Source organism: Pinus tabuliformis, chromosome Q (genome assembly GCF_031772625.1).
Source record: "Pinus tabuliformis cultivar Carrire ecotype Pingquan chromosome Q, CPIR1, whole genome shotgun sequence".
NCBI lineage: Eukaryota > Viridiplantae > Streptophyta > Pinopsida > Pinales > Pinaceae > Pinus > Pinus tabuliformis.
In genome coordinates this window covers 1,015,550,347-1,015,568,321 of record NC_142296.1, presented here as the reverse complement: position 1 = coordinate 1,015,568,321, position 17,975 = coordinate 1,015,550,347, and the positions used below count along the sequence as shown (strand labels likewise).

The 17,975-nt window shown below is 30.8% G+C and overlaps 1 protein-coding gene across 1 annotated transcript; it reads left to right on the top strand.

The window, feature by feature from the left end:
• Positions 1-1,927: 1,927 nt before the first annotated feature.
• LOC149222945 (uncharacterized) lies at positions 1,928-16,379 on the top strand. The gene is made up of 3 exons (XM_089383200.1): positions 1,928-1,958; positions 14,079-14,168; positions 15,024-16,379. The coding sequence occupies exons 2-3, from the start codon at positions 14,084-14,086 to the stop codon at positions 15,848-15,850; spliced, it is 912 nt and encodes a 303-aa protein (XP_089239326.1). The 5' UTR covers positions 1,928-1,958; positions 14,079-14,083; the 3' UTR covers positions 15,851-16,379.
• The last annotated feature ends 1,596 nt before the right edge of the window (positions 16,380-17,975 follow it).

The window sequence follows — 17,975 nt, the reverse complement described above, 5'->3', positions numbered from 1 at the left end:
TTTGTTGAAAGGTATGCATTTCAAGTTTTTTATCCTTAATAAATTAATTTAACATTGATTTATTGGTTAGTTTTCTCTCAAGGATTAAAAAAAGCTTGGTTCAATATAAAATAGTGTATGCAAAAATTCAATTTGAGATGGTTCAGCATAAAATTTTATATACAAAAATTCAATTCGAGATTTTTCCATTGAGCTTTAGGTGTAGTTTACTTTGCAGTTTTACAATGTAAAACTATTTTTTTGGGTGGGTATTTTCTAATGTAAAGTTGATTCCAGAGGGAGTTCTTGACGTTTGTTGTTTATTTATGTAATAATAATTATATCTGCCTCTGTTTGTGTTGAATTGAGAAAATATCCTTCTCTGAGCTATGAGAAATATCTGGACTTGAGTTACGAACTTACCTTCTAAATCCAGGATGCAAACTTTCGCTGATGAACTCGTATTTTATCTTGGAAGGTTTGATGGCTTATACCATTAGTTTGGTTGAAACATATAAATAGCCCATTGTCCATGCATTGTGTGGTGATCTGACAAATAAAAGAATTTGTCATTTTGTTTCTTAGCTATAGCAATGATCTAATGTAATAAAACTTTGATTTGGAAGTCATTTTTCCAGATTCTAATAGAAGTGTTCATCTTTTATTTATTTAGTAGTGCATATATTAATGGGAAGGACTATCCTGTGTACATGGTTATGATCATATGTACCATATTTATTTTCCAATTACTCACTTTCCATGAGATGCATCTGATAATAAGTTGGTACCAACTTTAGTGCCATGTCAGCTGAGCTGTGGTCTCACTGTAAAAATGTGGGAGTTTACTATTGCTGGCCCAAGTTGGGCTCCCAGGAAAAATAAGAGAATTCTCAGCCATATACCCAGAAGTGCAGTTCTGATATGAATAGATTTTAGCAGTAGATTGGGGAAATCAGTCCCTGACTTGGCCAAAAAATAAGGGGTGTTATGGTAAGGAGAAAAGAAAAATTTAACCCTGCAATCATATTATCTAAATTTAATTTAAAGCACTAGCCTGACAATGGTATCATAACAGAATAGAAATCATGATCAGGTCACATCTTGTTTCTAGCATTATTTTCCTTCCAAAATTTAACTCACTTCTTTTGTGGACCCCAACGTCCATCATTCAAATTCACAAAGCTACTTTGAATCTACTGAGGGTTAAAATGGAACTATTTTGTATTTTTGTGTGTGCCTGTGTAATTGAAGCTGAACATAATTACAAGGGTCATCTTTATTCTTCCCTGGAATTTACTACAGGTGTTGCGCTTTCTGTTATATGTAATAGGATGTTTCCCTGAAAAGTTTCCCATGCTGAATAGGATTTATGTTGTGCACAAATGTAAATTTAAGGTTCCACACATCAAAATTTAATGCACTCCAAGTGCTATGCTTTTTCTGATTTTGATGCTAGCTGACTTATCTTAGGATTTATGTGTGCAATGCAATTCTAGGGTTCTATACATTGCAGTTTATGCTCCACGTGCTTTGGAATTTCCGTGCCTCGCAGAATATTACATTCTCGATTCTCTGCACTCCGACCTTGTTGCCCCGGACACCCATTAATGACAGCAACAGTGACAACCGAAGAATAAAAGTATTATGAAGTTGAGGTTGAAAATGCAGAGGACGAATCAGATTCTGATGTTGGGGAAGATAAAGACAACCAGCAAGTAAAGGGCAAGGGATTGAGGTGGGCTGATGTAGACGACAATGGATTGGATAAGGCGCAAAAAAGGCTCATAGAAGCTCTGCCCCCAAAGTTGTCTGGAAGGAGCAAGGCCGTGATGAAACATATAATTTGTTTATCAGAAGAGGATCATCCATCTGAATTAATGATGAAGTGGGTGAGAATAATGAAGCCCAAAAGAGTAGATTGGCTTGCAGTCCTCAAACAGTTGGAGGAACAGAACCTCAACCATCCCCTCTTCTTCAAGGTCAGTGGCTTTTCAATTATTATAGATGTGCTTCTTAAATATAGATGGACTAAGTAAATTATTAACGAAGTTGATCTGTATGGCATTTTCTTTTCAGTCCACTAATGCTTTTACCGCTCTGCAATTTATGCCATATGCCATACGAAGCTTCTTGGCAGTGTTATCAGACTCTTCCCAGTCCAAGTGGAGTCACGAGTTTGACTATGTTTTAAGAGGAAACAGAGTCTAATCAGTTGAATCTGAATCAATCCCGACTTATTCTTTAAAGTTTAACTCATAAATATCACCCAAACTCACTGTTACCACTCAAATTATCACCTAGGAGGAAAAGTCCTAACCTCAATGGGACAGCCTAGACGCATAATAGGCAAGCCACTCACTGTCACCTTGACGGCCTTGCCCGACCAAGGAGACTACCTATCCCAGGAGGAATCCGCATGATCAATTTAAACTTAGATTGTTGGGAGAAAAATTGGAAAATACTAGCATGAATTGACTACTCTTATGCTTAACTCAATCAAATCGATTCATTCGTCAAAGATGTGAGAATACACAAAATTCATATACCCGTTAAAATTCTAAGCTTCCAAGAGCAGGAATCCATATGTTCTAAGGCTAACTGTATCAGACAATTAGGCTACCACAGGCACTCCATGCATTTGTTCATCTGATCGAAAATCACGGCCTCTTCCTCTTCCAGGACCTACAATCCCATCTGTGCCATAGACAATGGGGCCCATATTATATAATCAGTTGCTCAGTCCAATCACATTGAACCCAAGGGTACTTTTTGGAAAATGACATTCACTAGCCAATTGGATAAGCGGTTCTCTGCTTGAGATTTTTGAGTACCAAAATTACTTCGTTGCACCCTCCTTTGGTTAGACACAGGTGGATCCCAAAAGGCTCTAAAGATTAGAAGTCTAGATGGAGGGCGTCTAAACATGAGAAGGTCTAGATGGAGGCAAACTATTTGCGAGGAAGAGAGGTGGGCAGCCCCAGGCCTTAAGAACATAGTCGTGGGCCTTTTTTTTATACAGAATCTCCCCATTTTTTGAGTTGAGTGGGGTCGCAGGCCTTAACGAGAACATGGGCTGGGCTTCTCTTTTTAACATTAGCTCCCATTTTTTTTATTACAACGAGGTCGTAGATCTTAATAAGAACATAGGTTTGGGCTTGAGCTTTTAATCTTCTTTATTTCTATGTTACCAACCAGCTCTGTTGAAAAAAACAGAGTTTTCAGGGTTCTCCTGGGTGAAACCCAGCTGGGCTCTGCTGCTGACCTTAGTTAACTAGGTCACGAGTCTGACTCTCTGCTGACAACTTAAACTTGCCATTTTTAAGTCATATCTGTGAGCACTTGTGGGTTGGAACCTGATAGGTGAGCGCATTTCACAAAATTTAAGCAAAACACACCTTTTTATCTGATGCCCCTCCAATGGACTTGCGGTCGAAAACTTGATGAGGGATTATAGTCCCAGCCCAAAACTAATTGCTATTTTTTTAAAAAGAGTGTGCTGAGGGTTTTGGGGGTTGCTGAATCGATCCTTTGCCTAAGAATATTGGAAAATGAAAATTTTACTAATTGTTTGCTGGAAAAATGAAGTTTGCTGCTTGTTTTGGATAATGCATATCAAGCTTCATCGGTGAGTACCTCATGAGTTATACCCTGCTAGAAAAGTCAAAATTGCACGCAGATGGACATATGCATTTAAATATGTGACAATGGATTAAATAATGTGTCCTCTTTAGTTGGTGGTCTGCACTCATATAAGCTATATTCTTCTCTTCTGGAAACTTTCTAGTTTTGTCACTCAACATTCTCGTAGATGTTTTCTTCCAAATTGTAGGATATAATTTCAGATGTAATTTCCAGCATTATTTTTGAGTGTGCCCATAAATCAACACTGCAATGATTGCAGTGATTCCTGTTGTTGTATTTTGAGTCAATGAGCAGTGGTGAAAGTCCTATTTCTGTTCGTTTGCTTAGGAGATTATTGATGTTAGGTACCTTTCCTTGGTTTTCCATTTCCCCACTGCTGGTCTTTTGTTCTTGTACTCAATAAATAGAGCCTTCTTACCAGCATCATTAAGGTTCTTTACTTCAAATGGGGTAAATTCCTTTCTGATGTAGCCATGTAGTTCTCCTCAATTTTTTATCAACGTTTGAGGAACTTCTACTTTGAGATTTAGCAAGCTTGCTGATTTCTTATATTCAGTGGTGTAGTCCTGAACAATTTTTCTTGTGTTTGTAAAAATATCACAATTAAATGGATCTTCTTGATATTCAATATCGTAGAACTGATCCTTCAACAGCATTTTGAATGTCTCCCATGATACTATCGATGGTCTCCTTTGCTGCTTCAAAGATTGCATATAGCTGTCTCACCTTAAAGCATGGTGGAAGATAACGAGGAAGTCCTCAAATTCAGAAGGTTTCAGGCTGTTTAACCTTAGTATCCTCTTGATGAGAATTTCCTTCTTTCTTGAAATTTACTGAGATTCCTCTTTCTTTGCCATTCGATGGGTCATCATTTTTGTTAACATACCAATATTTGTTTTTAACCGACTAAGGATGATCTTTTGTTCTTCTCTTTTTTCTTGGTATTGTTTGTCAATATGAAAGACCAAATATGTAAGACCAAATACACAATGCCTGGGAGATGTAAAATATGATCTTTATATCAAATGGGGCCATTGCATACAATGAGGCAAATCTCCTTTTATATTACTGGTTATTTGTTGTACAACTAATTTCCCTAATCACGTTATTTACAAGTGAATTTGAATTTATCTTACCAAAATTTTTAGTTCCTTGAAGTTTATCTATTGTGTTATCAATGCATGACAATGGATATCAGTTTTTAAGGGTATGGATCAACAATCGTCAACACTTTTAACTGCTTTGAAGTTTTGCTCTGCTCTGTTGGATCAGGTGACGCACTTTTAACCGCTGATTTGAAGTGTGACTGTTTTTTCCAAATATCAGTTGAGTTGACTGCTTGCCCAATAAAAAAAATTGAAAATAAAATTAAAATAATTTAAAATAAAAATCTCTAGAGAACATTGGCTTCAATCAAGCCATATGGAAAAAATCTAAAGAAAATAATAAGCTTTCAACAATTTATCGATTGCTATATACCTAGCATACCTAGCAGTGGGCAGTTATAATAACAAGAAAGAGGCTAAGTACTTTTTTCACTCATTTTGATAAAAAAAATCTCACCGCTCCTTATTTTTGTCCTAGCAGTTAATTTTGTATTAACTAACTGTTTATTAAAAAAATCAACAATAGGAATCAAATAGAAAGCGGTATGGTTCAATGCCTAAACAGTGGATATCAAGCTCTACAACATCTTACTTAGATTTTCGATAAACAAATTGCACAATGAAAAGGATGCCAACTTTGATGGTTATTGCACATCCACCATAGAACGTGTCTTGACTCCTTATGTTCTTGTTTCTTCCGTCAAAGTCCAATATAAGTGTTTAAACATATAACGAAACTTCTCTTGCAAAGTATTTACAGTAGTTGAATTTAATGTGATTGTACATTTTTTTGCATATAGAATATTTTTGAATTTGATTGATAAAAACGATGTCAATTATTTAACATTTTTTTCGTCAAATTTTAAAATAGTTTCGAAATCTAATTAAAATAAAAATAACCAGTATAAAATAACTTAGATTTTTTTTTTCTATTTGTTTACTACAACGAGTCTTTTAATATTTTCCTGTGCTTGAAATTGTACTATTGTGACAATATTTGCACTGGAGCTTATCATGAAAGAGACAAGGTGGTTGCAAATTACATATCAATTCCCAACATTGAGCGAGATGTATGCACTATATGGCAGAGTAATAAAAGCTATGACACACCTGTACATATGTCACTAAATTTGGAGTGGCTTTATTTAGAGTTGGCTCCTGATAGCGAAGAAATTCTTTCAAAGTTGGTGCTGGTCTTTAATGTTCATGTTGATACTCTTCTTTCTCCTTAGTTTTTTTCAAATGTTCAATGGTGTATAATGTAATTAGGTAAATGTTTAATAATATTAATGGTGTACAATGTAATTAGGTCAATGTTTAATAATATTAATGGATTAGGTAAATGTTTAATAATATTAATGGTGTAAAATGTAATTAATTTAATTACATTTTTTTCATTATTTTTGGGTGAAATGTTTGATATATTATATTATAATTTGGTTACTTAAAATAAAATAAAAATAACATTATTAAAATAAAAATTATAAGTTATTATTTATTTTATCAATTTTTGTTGGGTAGTTAAGGTAAATTTGAAATAAAAATAAAATAAACCTATATTAAAATAAAATGTTATTATTTTTTTAATTAATTTTTATTGGGTAGTTATGGTAAATTTGACTTGGTCAAGTTAGTTTTTGAGCTCTGAGTTTATGAGAACCCATGGTATTGTCCATGGGATTTAAATCCCTTTTTAGTAGATAAAGAGTTAAAATGGATCTAGATTGGTATTAATGATAGACACTTTAACAAATTGTTTAAATTAAATGATTTTTAACTAAATAAATTATATATAAGAGAGCCTTCTAAGTTATGTAAGTTTGAGCCTTTTAATTGAATTGTGTATAAATGTTAATATCTTTAAAATTTTGAAATTTCAATAGTGATTTTAGTAAACTTTTTTAAAAATAATAAAATTTTAATATTTAATAAAAATAATGAAATTAATATAAGTGAGACAAAATTATCATTAAATCTAAAAAAAATAGATTTAAAATTTAATATAAATGATATATTTAATTATCAATTATTTAACAAGTATAATTTATCAATATATTTTAAATTAAAAGAAATATAAAGTTGAATTATAAATGATTTAATAACTTTTTATATTAATACAATGTGAATTTCAGCTATTTAAATCATTTAATATATTAGCCTAAATCATTTATCATTTATTGAGAGGGGTCAAATTTTTTGAAGTGAAAACGTCTTTTTTTAGTGCAAAACCTGAAGAAATGTTTGCATGCCAAAAAATTTGATCCCTCTTAGCATTTAATAAATTTAGAATTAAGATGGATCTACACTGGTTCTAATTAGTGTACCATGTCATTGCTACTCAACACGTATTTAATCTTATTTATAAATTAACATAAAATTTATTATTAGGCTTACCAATCTAGTTCCAAAATGACAATGGCATGTTTACAACATTTGATTGAGTGATTACACTTGTGACTTAATAACAAGGTAATATTCAACTGTGAAAGACATAATTCCACTAGGAGGGTATGCTACCATTTGGTTCACTTTCCATATACTTCATGATAATTGTTCTTTTTTTGTAAGGTGTTGGTTCTCATTATTACTTTGATTATAAACAACATAGATAATAAATCATAACACTGGTTCAACATATACCATTCATGAATTTTAAGGTTAGCATTGAATATAGTAGTAATACATAAGCATACTCTTGTATGCTCCTCATAGTACAATGGTATTTCCCTTAAATTAAATCTTGTGATTATGTTGGAGTCCTCAACAATAACTACATCCCTTTGCACAATGCCCTTGAGGAACTTGACTCCTTGATACATTGTTAGTGCTTTCACTTGTTATTAGTTGCTTGTCCCTATCTCCAGGAAAATTTTAACTTATAGGGACCTCTTCCACTTAGCAAAGCACAAAGCAAGGTCTTGATCTCCATTGAATCCATTCCCTCTAGTTCCATAGTGTTGGCATAAAGAATTTTAGCTACTGGCTGCTCTTTGGGTATCCCTAAAATTCGTATACCTTGGCTCATTACAATGATGAATCAGACAAGTGTATAATGTGATTTCAGTGACACCTTATTTCATTTGCAGTGAACATTTCTACCAGCTCCATGCAGAGGACCCTCTTTTCAATATGTTTTCAATTCTATGTTTTGAAATTTTTTTAATTAGAAATGTAAAATCATAAATTTAATTAATTATATGTTTTAAATTTTATTTTTAAATTAAAAATATAAAATCATAAATTTAAATGGTTCAAATTACATTATAATGCACTTAATATTTATAATATGGGTAGCCCTTTCCAAATTTATACTTTCCATTATATATTAAATATTATCCATTAAAATGAAAATAAATATCTACAAATTTTAATAATAATAAAGAATTTGGCATGTTAATATTTTTTTATTAGTAATTTTAAAATTATAAATTAAAATTTTTGAAATTATATTACATTTTTCATGTATTATTGTATATAATATTTATAAAATAAAATAAAATAACCATATATTTAATAAAATTTTTATTATTATCAATTTTATGGTTTGAAATTTTTCCAAAATAAAAATATAAAATTATAATTTTAAATGGTTCAAATTTCATTGTAATTCACTTGATATTTATAATATTTATGGGCTTTTCCAAGTTTATGTTTTCTACTTTATATTAAATATTATTGATTAAGATAAAAATAAATATCTACAGATTTAAATAATTGCATGGAGAGACTTTAGTCCAACATGAATGATTACATGGGAGATTTTAGCCCAAAGTGAATGAGATGTTCTAAGGTTATGTAATGTTATTTAAACTTGTTAATTTAGTTAAATTACATAAATATAATATAAAATAAAATAAAATAAGAATTATAATTATTAATAATTAAACCATTTTAGATTCATCTTAACTCTAGATTTAGATAGCCTACAAAGGGATCAAATTTCTCAAGGTACAAGCTTTTCCTTTAGATCCATCTTAAGAGTTTGTTCTATTTGCATGGTTTGGGAAATATTACAAAGACCCAGGATTTCACATGAGTGAGAGAGACAATTTACTTGATGTGGTTTATAAACATGTATATGCATCTCCTAGATGGGGAGGAGCATGTGGAGGGATATGGAGGTGAGTATGAGATTGTTTTGTGTGAGAAATCCATCACAACTTGCTAGATTTCTCACTCTACAATCTTTCTATGTGCTTGATTTTGTCCTAAAAGGAAATCTAACACATGTTAGATTTTCTTTTACATTGCAATGTTCTTAATCTAGAACACATTAGACTTATTTAGTCCTAAAATGTTGTTATGTTCTTGTGTTTGTTCTAGAAGGAAATATAGCATGTGTTAGATTTATTTCAAATTTAAATATGCTTGTGTTTGTGTTGAAAAAAAATTTAACACAAGCTAGATTTCTTATACTCTACAATGTTGTTGTTGGCAACGTGTACGTATTTGTGGTAGACATAAATCTAGTACTTGTTAGATTTCTCACTCTACAATGTTTCTATGTGCTGGAGTTTGTGCTAAAAGTAAATCTAACACATGTTATATTTTATTTTATATTGTAATGTTGTTAATCTAGCACACATTAGACCTATTTAGTACTACAATGTTGTTATGTTTTTGTGTTTGTGCTCGAAGAAAATATAGCACGTGTTAGATTTATTTCAAATTTAAATGTGCTTGTGTTTGGGTTGGAAGAAAATTTAACACAAGCTAGATTTCTTATACTCTACAATGTTGTTGTTGGCAGCGTGCTTGTATTTGTGGTAGACATAAATCTAGCACTTGCTAGATTTCTCACTCTACAATGTTTCTATGTGCCCGAGTTTGTGCTAAAAGGAAAGCTAACACATGTTAGATTTTCTTTTACATTACAATGTTGTTAATATAGCACACATTAGACTTATTTAGTCCTAAAATGTTGTTATGTTCTTGTGTTTGTGCTAGAAGGCAATATAACATGTGTTAAATTTCTTTCAAATTTAAATTTGCTTGGGTTTGTGTTGGAAGAAAATTTAACACAAGCGAGATTTCTTATACTCTACAATGTTGTTGTTGGCAACGTGCTTGTATTTGTGGTAGAAAAAAATCTAGCGCTTCCTAGATTTCTCAACCTACAATGTTTCTATCAAGGATAATTTTAGGGGCGAATGTTCGCCCTTTGGCGAAATTAAGGGGTTTTAAATTTTTAGTGGGCGAATATTTTGTATCATAGTACATTTTTACAAATCACCTCAAATAGCCCACCTTATTTTAGGGTAAAAAAGGTAAATTTAGCCCTTGAAATTAGGACTTACAACCTTCCATTCGCCCATTTTCAAGAATAGGTTTTATTTAAGTGAATCCATTCGCCCATTTTCAAGAATAGGTTTTATTTAAGTGAATCTATGGGCCAAATACCATATTTATAAAAGAGGTATGGTAAATTAATATATAAATAAATGAGAGGTATGGTAAATAAATAAAACATTTTTTATATTTACTCCATAAGTCACCTTATATACATGTAAGGGTGTAAACAAATAAAAATATAAGTAAAGTGGAGGTATGGTAAATAAATAAAACGTCTTTTTATACTTACTCAAAAGGTATGGTAAATAAATAAAAATATAAATAAACTAGACGTATCGTAAATAAATAAAACTTAGTCCATAACCCTGGTTCTATTTATGAAGGCTCAAGAAATAGGTTTTATTTAAGTGAATCCTATGGGCCAAATACCATATTTGTAAAAGAGGTATGGTAAATTAATAAAAATATAAATAAACAAGAGGTATGGTAAACAAATAAAACATTTTTTTATATTTACTCCATAAGTCACATTATATTTACGAACACTCAAAAAATGGGTTATATTTAGGTGAAACCTATTGTTATTAATACCATGCAAAAAACCATTATTAACCCTAATATAGAATTAATAAAAATAAAAATGGCACATGGTATTGACCCATGGTATTCACCAAAATGGCACATGGTATTGACCCATGTATTCACCTGGAATGTAGCCTATTTAAATGGGGGAATTAAACCAGCATGTAGCCTATGCTAAGATTCACTAGGACTTTACAAAGTTTTATTATTTAGTGAAAGACTCGCCAAGATCTTACAAGATTTTATAATTGATTAAAATATTGGCCATGCCTGGTGAGAGATTCGCCAAAAAATTATATATACATATTATTGATCGCCTTCCATTTTCCTATACCATGGAGATTCGCCCATTATATTTATAAATTTAGGGGGGTTCTTAAAATGTTTCTATGTGCTTGAATTTGCACTAAAAGGAAATCTAACACATGTTAGATTTTCTTTTACATTGCAATGTTGTTACACTAGCACAAATTAGACTTATTTAGTCCTAAAATGTTGTTATGTTCTTGTGTTTGTGCTAGAAGGAAATATAGCATGTGTTAGATTTATTTCAAATTTAAATGTTCTTGATTTTGTGTTGGAAGAAAATTTAACACGAGTTAGATTTCTTATACTCTGTTATGTTGTTGTTGGCAATATGTTGTATTTGTGGTAGACATAAATCTAGCACTTGCTAGAATTCTCAATCTACAATGTTTCTATGTGCTTGACTTTGAGCTAAAAGGAAATCTAACACATGTTAGATTTTCTTTTACATTGTAGTGTTGTTATATTTGTGGTAGACATAAATCTAGCACTTGCTACAATTCTCAATCTACAATGTTTCTATGTGCTTGACTTTGAGCTAAATGGAAATCTAACACATGTTAGATTTTCTTTTACATTGTAGTGTTGTTAATCTAGCACACATTAGACTTATTTAGTACTACAATGTTGTTATATTCTTGTGTTTGTGCTAGAAGGAAATATAGCATGTGTTAGATTTCTTTCAAATTTAAATGTGCTTGTGTTTGTGTTGGAAGAAAATTAACACAATCTAGAATTCTTATACTGTACAATGTTGTTTTTAGCAATGTGCTTGTATTGGTGGTAGACATAAATCTAGCAGTTGCTAGATTTCTCACTCTTGAATGTTTCTATGTGCTTGAGTTTGTGCTAAAAGGAAATCTAACACATGTTAGATTTTCTTTTACATTGCAATGTTGTTAATCTAGCACACATTAGACTTATTTAGTCCTAAAATGTTGTTATGTTCTTGTGTTTGTGCTAGAAGGAAATATAACATGTGTTATATTTCTTTCAAATTTAATTTTTCTTGTGTTTGTGTGGGAAGAAAATTTAACACAAGCTAGATTTCTTATACTCTACAATGTTGTTATTGGCAACGTGCTTGTATTTGTGGTAGACATAAATCTAACACTTCCTAGATTTCTCACTCTACAATGTTTCTATGTGCTTGGGTTTGCACTAAAAGTAAATCTAACACATGTTAGATTTTCTTTTACATTGCAATGTTGTTAATCTAGTACACATTAGACTTATTTAATCCTAAAATGTTGTTATGTTGTGTTTGTGTTAGAAGGAAATATAGCATGTGTTAGATTTCTTTCAAATTTAAATGTGCTTGTGTTTCTGTTGAAAGAAAATTTAACACAAGCTAGATTTCTTATACTCTACAATGTTGTTGTTGGCAACGTGCTTGTATTTGTGGTAGACATAAATCTAACACTTCCTAGATTTCTCACTCTACAATGTTTCTATGTGCTCGAGTTTGCGCTAAAAGGAAATCTAACACATGTTAGATTTTATTTTAAATTGCAATGTTGTTAATCTAGCACACATTAAACTTATTTAGTCCTACAATGTTGTTATGTTCTTGTGTTTGTGCTCAAAGGAAATATAACACATGTGTTAAATTTCTTTCAAATTAAAATGTGCTTGTGTTCGTGTTGGAAGAAAATTTAACACAATCTAGAATTCTTATACTCTACAATGTTGTTGTTGGCAACATGCTTGTATTTGTGGTAGACATAAATCTAGCACTTGATAGACTTCTCACTCTACAATGTTTCTATGTGCTCAAGTTTGCGCTAAAAGGAAATCTAACACATGTTAGATTTTATTTTACGTTGGAATGTTGTGAATGCTTACATGTTTCTGTTTAGGCTAAAAGGAAATCTAGCTTGTGCTAGATTTTTTTTGTCGTGTAATGTTGCCATTGGAAATTTTTATATGTTTGTGTTATAAGTAAATGTAACACAGACTAAATTTTTCTCACCCTACAATGTTGTTATGTGATTATGTTTCCATTAGAAGGAAATATAGTATGCATTATATTTCTTTCACCTTGTAATGTTGTTATTTGCAACGTTCTTGTGTTTTTTATAGGAGGAAATCTTTGTACACTATCCCATTCTTAGACTACATATTCCATATGAAGGGCCTTCTAATCATTTTGGGGTTTAACATTTTTTATATTATAACAATAGTCTATGTAGGCATGGACTAAAACCTCATAGTCTCTAAAAGGCAAGGTCAAATGTCCCAAGAAATATTATTATTACAGTGTTTTTATTGACATTGTGTTTATGTTTTTGCTAGAAGGAAATTTAGCATCCACTAGATTTGCTTTACAATACAATGTTGTTGTTGGCAATCTTCTTGTATGCAATAGAATATAGTCTAGCATGGGTTACATTTCCTTTGCCTTGCAATATTTTTAATGACAATGTGTTTGTGTTTGTGGTAGAAGGAAATCTAGCTTGTGCTATATTTATTTTGTTTTGCAATGTTTTTCTTGGAAATATGAATGTGTTCGTACTAAAAATAATTCTAGCACGTGCTATATTTATTTCACCTTACAATGTTTTTTTTGACAATATCCATGCGTTTGTAATATAAATAAATCTAGGATGCGATATTTCTTTTCTTTTTAAGATTCTTGTTGGCAATATGCTTTTGTTCGTGTTAGAAGTAATTATATCACATTTTATATTTCTTTCACCTTGCAAAGTTGCTATGTGTTTTTCTTTGTGCTAGACGAAGATCTAGAAGAAAATCTAACGATCGCCATAGTTAATGTTCTTTCATTGTGTTTTGCTTTTATTTTTTCTAAAGCAAACTAAGAATGTACATGACTAGAAGAGATAAATTTTGTGTACATATGATGTTGTAGTTTCTACAATTGTTTTTATTTATTCACAATGTAATGTCTTTTGGAAATGTTCTTATGCTCGTGCTAGAAGGAAACCTAGTAGATGTTTGCTTTCCTATATTCACGATTAAAAGAACATAATAAATTATTTTGGGGGTGCCCTTTTTCTAACCTTGATTAGCTATTATTGTGAGTTCTACACTTGTTATTGTTCTTGTTCATTTTGTTACACATATAATGATGTGAGTAGTTATAGTATTTATAAATTCATATTTTCATCAATAATTTGAAACTATGATAACAATTTTTTACTTTATTTTCAGATACCATGGACTATGAAGCTAGCGAGAATTCAAAGGAAGCATCCAAGGAAAAAGGAAGTTCAAGAAACACGACACCAAATTTTTTAAATGGTATGACAATTTTAGTTTATACTTTGTTACAATCGTTAGACATTGTGTTAATAACTCGTTGTTGATTAATAAAACCTATGGAAATAGCCTTAGGAGTGGGGTTTTAATGAGGACAACCCATACTAACATGGGTATTTTTTTTTCCAAGAAATTTTAACTATGTGATAACTTTTAGTGTCATATACTAAACTTGCATAACATATGTACTCATTTATTATTGTGCGTGTAAATGGAAATCGTGTATTATAAGGTTGTTTAATACTATTTGTTATTTCATGTCTTCCATAATATTTTTCTTTCTAGAAACCATGGAAACTGCTAGGCATGAAATTTGAAGTAAAGTAGCAAAGAGAAAAAGAAAAACAAATGATATACAAATGATGCCCCCTTCAACTGATATGGTGGTTTTATATTTTATGTACTCTTTTAGAAATGGTTGGATTAGGTGGTTTCTTTTCTTAGCAATTTTACCCACGTGATAACTTTTGGTGTCATATAGTAAAACTTGCATAGCATATGTACTCATTTATTATTGTCCATGTAAATGGAAATCATGTATGATAAGGTTGTTTAATAATATTTGGTATTTCATGTATTCCATAATTTTTTTTCTAGAAACTGCGGAATCTGGTGTGCTTGAAATTCAAAGTAAAGTAGTCAAGAAGAAACAAAAAAAAGTGATATACAAACATTGCTTCCTTCAACTCGTATGGTGGTTTTATATTTTATGTACACTCTCTTAGAAATGGTTAGATTAGGTGGTTTTTTAGTATTTATAAGAACATTATGTGACAATATTTGAAATTATATTTTCATTTTGATTAATGCAAATATTTTTTTTGTTGTTATTTGCAGAATTGGTTGGCCCAAAAGCAAATGAAATGTTACAACCATCACTTAAGAAAAAGAAAAGTTATTCAACTGAAAAGGTAGTATTAATAACACCTTCTACTTCTACTTTTGAAATGATTAAAAAATACAATACATATAATGAGTTTGTGCAAGATTGGTACATCCAAATAGAAGCTCCGATGAATATGTTTCATGATATGTATCTATTTGGATCAATAGATGGAAACGAACCAGAGATATTAGGAATAATAATTAATTGCTATGCTTACAATGAAAATGACATTGACTTTCAAGTGGAAATGATTAAAGAAAATGAGGTAAAATTAATTTCATGTCAAGTGGAGTATACAAATTTTAAACCAGATTTGATTGAAGCTTCAAGTATTGATTCAACAAATACGATAAAGATTTCAATGTTCAAGTTGGATAACTTTGAGAGCTTCTCTAAATCTGGACTAAATAGTTGTGCAGATCTTTTAAAATGCATCGCCACTGTTCTGAGATATCGCTATGTAAGAAGTAAAAAAACATCATCTGTACTTCTTCATTTACAACAAAAAGGTAAATTTCTTGATAAAATTGATTCTCAATTACTTGCTTTGAGAAGAGTATATTTATTTGATTTGGAGGAGAATATAACAAAAAGTGATTTCAAGCTCACTATAGAATTTCAAAAAACTAGGAAAGTTGAATTTGAAACAACTATAACCTTGCAAACCAATGTGATGAGATTCATGAAGCCTTCAAGCATTGCTATCTATTTTCAAACTCCTTTAATACAAAAGTGGTTGTCGAAAGATGTAAAAAAGCCCCCAAAGTGTTCAAATTAAGATCACAAGATAATTTAAATGTTCAAGTATTAGTGAAATCATTCCTAGAAAAAATTCAAACCTCATTACCCGATGCTCTTCTGATTCCATTTGACATCAATGAGCTTGATCCATTGGTAAACTCTATCAAAATTATAAATGAGACAGATCTAAATTCTAAGAATATCAATTTTTGGATAGTTGATGGTCAACATACCATTCAAGCAGTGAAAGAAATTTTAACAAATCCTAAGTATAATGTATCGAGAGAAGCGAAAAAAAATATAAAAAATGTAATGCTTGATTGTTGCATCCATTAGTTGAACCCACTGAGGTGATCCGCATTTGTTGTCAATTAATTATGCAAATAAGGTATTCTTCAAAACTCCATTTATTGATTGTGTGCGCTCGGCAAGACATTTCTTAATTGCCAATGACAAATTAAAGAAAAGGAGGATTGGATGTTCTGAGACAGTTGAAGAGAAGGTATGTAATTTTAATTATTTTTACATTTAACATTTTATTATTGTATCTATTTTTGTTGTAGATAAATGACTAAAGCTGATAATATAAGTCATATTTTTTTATATTTATAATGATTTCTCATTAGATTATAACACATTATTTAGTTTCATTTTTACATTGAATTTTTATTAGTTTATATTTATTATTTTATCATGTTGATGATGAAATGTTGTGCTCATTCTTTGTCTCTCCAATTACAAATTTTTCTTATAAAAAATTCTCTTATATTTTGATGAACCTATTTGGGATAAATGGGACACTGTTTTTAACTGTTACCAACTAGGCACATTAAAGTGTTCTCCAAGCCAACTTGATTTTGAGAACTACAAGAGAAATAGTTTACACAGTTTGACACCAGCGACTCTTCAGCCCATTCAGGGATTAACCATGGAAGAAATTGCTTTAGTAGCATATAAGCTATTGGATGAAACCATTTGGTTTTCTATTCCAATTAATCATCCATCAAATGCCATAAAATTAAAATATTATTGTTCTAAATTGAAAACCAACAGAAAAATATTGGATGCAATCGTTACATATTGTCAAAGTCATGATCAAAATTTGAATGAGATGACTCTTACTACATTCAACATTCTTGAGCATTATGAAATTAATGATATCATATTTACCAATTTTTGCAACACGGTGGAGGGGTCTACTTATGTCAAAGGAACACGTAATACAAAGATAGAGTCCCTTTCTCAGCAAGCATGTGGAGTCCTTGATAGAATGATAAATAGATCAACAAGTGTTCAACAGGTTGATAACAATTTTGAATTTGGTTGTCATTTTGGGGGCCCTCATCTTTTGTCAACACTTTTGCACTCTTTTCCATGTCAGTTGCAACCAATTTTACATATGACCTTGTTGGTTTGGATACACTTGCTTTGAAAAAAACAATTCCACAAGCGATATTACATTGAATTTTTTTGATTTCTTATCGAAAAAAATGAGTTGAATGACTTTACTATAGTTCTCTTAGTAGAACTTTGGTTTTGTAATGATGTATGCCAGTCTTTGGAAATTTCCATAAAGAAATCCAAGTTCAACTATAAAATGACTAGTGGCATTTATGAATATAAGTCCCAAAACAATTATAGTTATGATATAGTTCTTATTATACATTTCTATACTTCAGAATTAAAATTTTTGAAGGCTATAAAAGACTCACACATTTGAAGACACATTTGATGAAAATGAGAGAGATTATGATTTTTGGATGGATTTAGTGGAGAAACACCAACAATGTAGTGATGCAAAAGTGGTCAGTTCTCTTTATGCGGGGAAAAATTTAATCAAGGCTTGTTGTACATATGGAAGAAGAATTTCATGTGTTGTGCAAACAGAGTCACAAAGGACAATCATGTTAAATAATTACAAATCTTTTCAACTATCAATTCTGGTATCCATTAACTTCTTGGAAAATTCGGGTACTACAATTCATTTTTTTCTTCTTATAATACTTTGGATACTATTTTTTTCATATTTCTTAATTGTCAAAGAGTTCACTAAAATGACTAATGATAGAGATTCTAAAATAGAGAATGATGAAAGTGGGAAGAAAAAAATTAATCAACATAGTGCTCATGTTGTTGAAAAAAGTATGGAGATAGAAATAGGA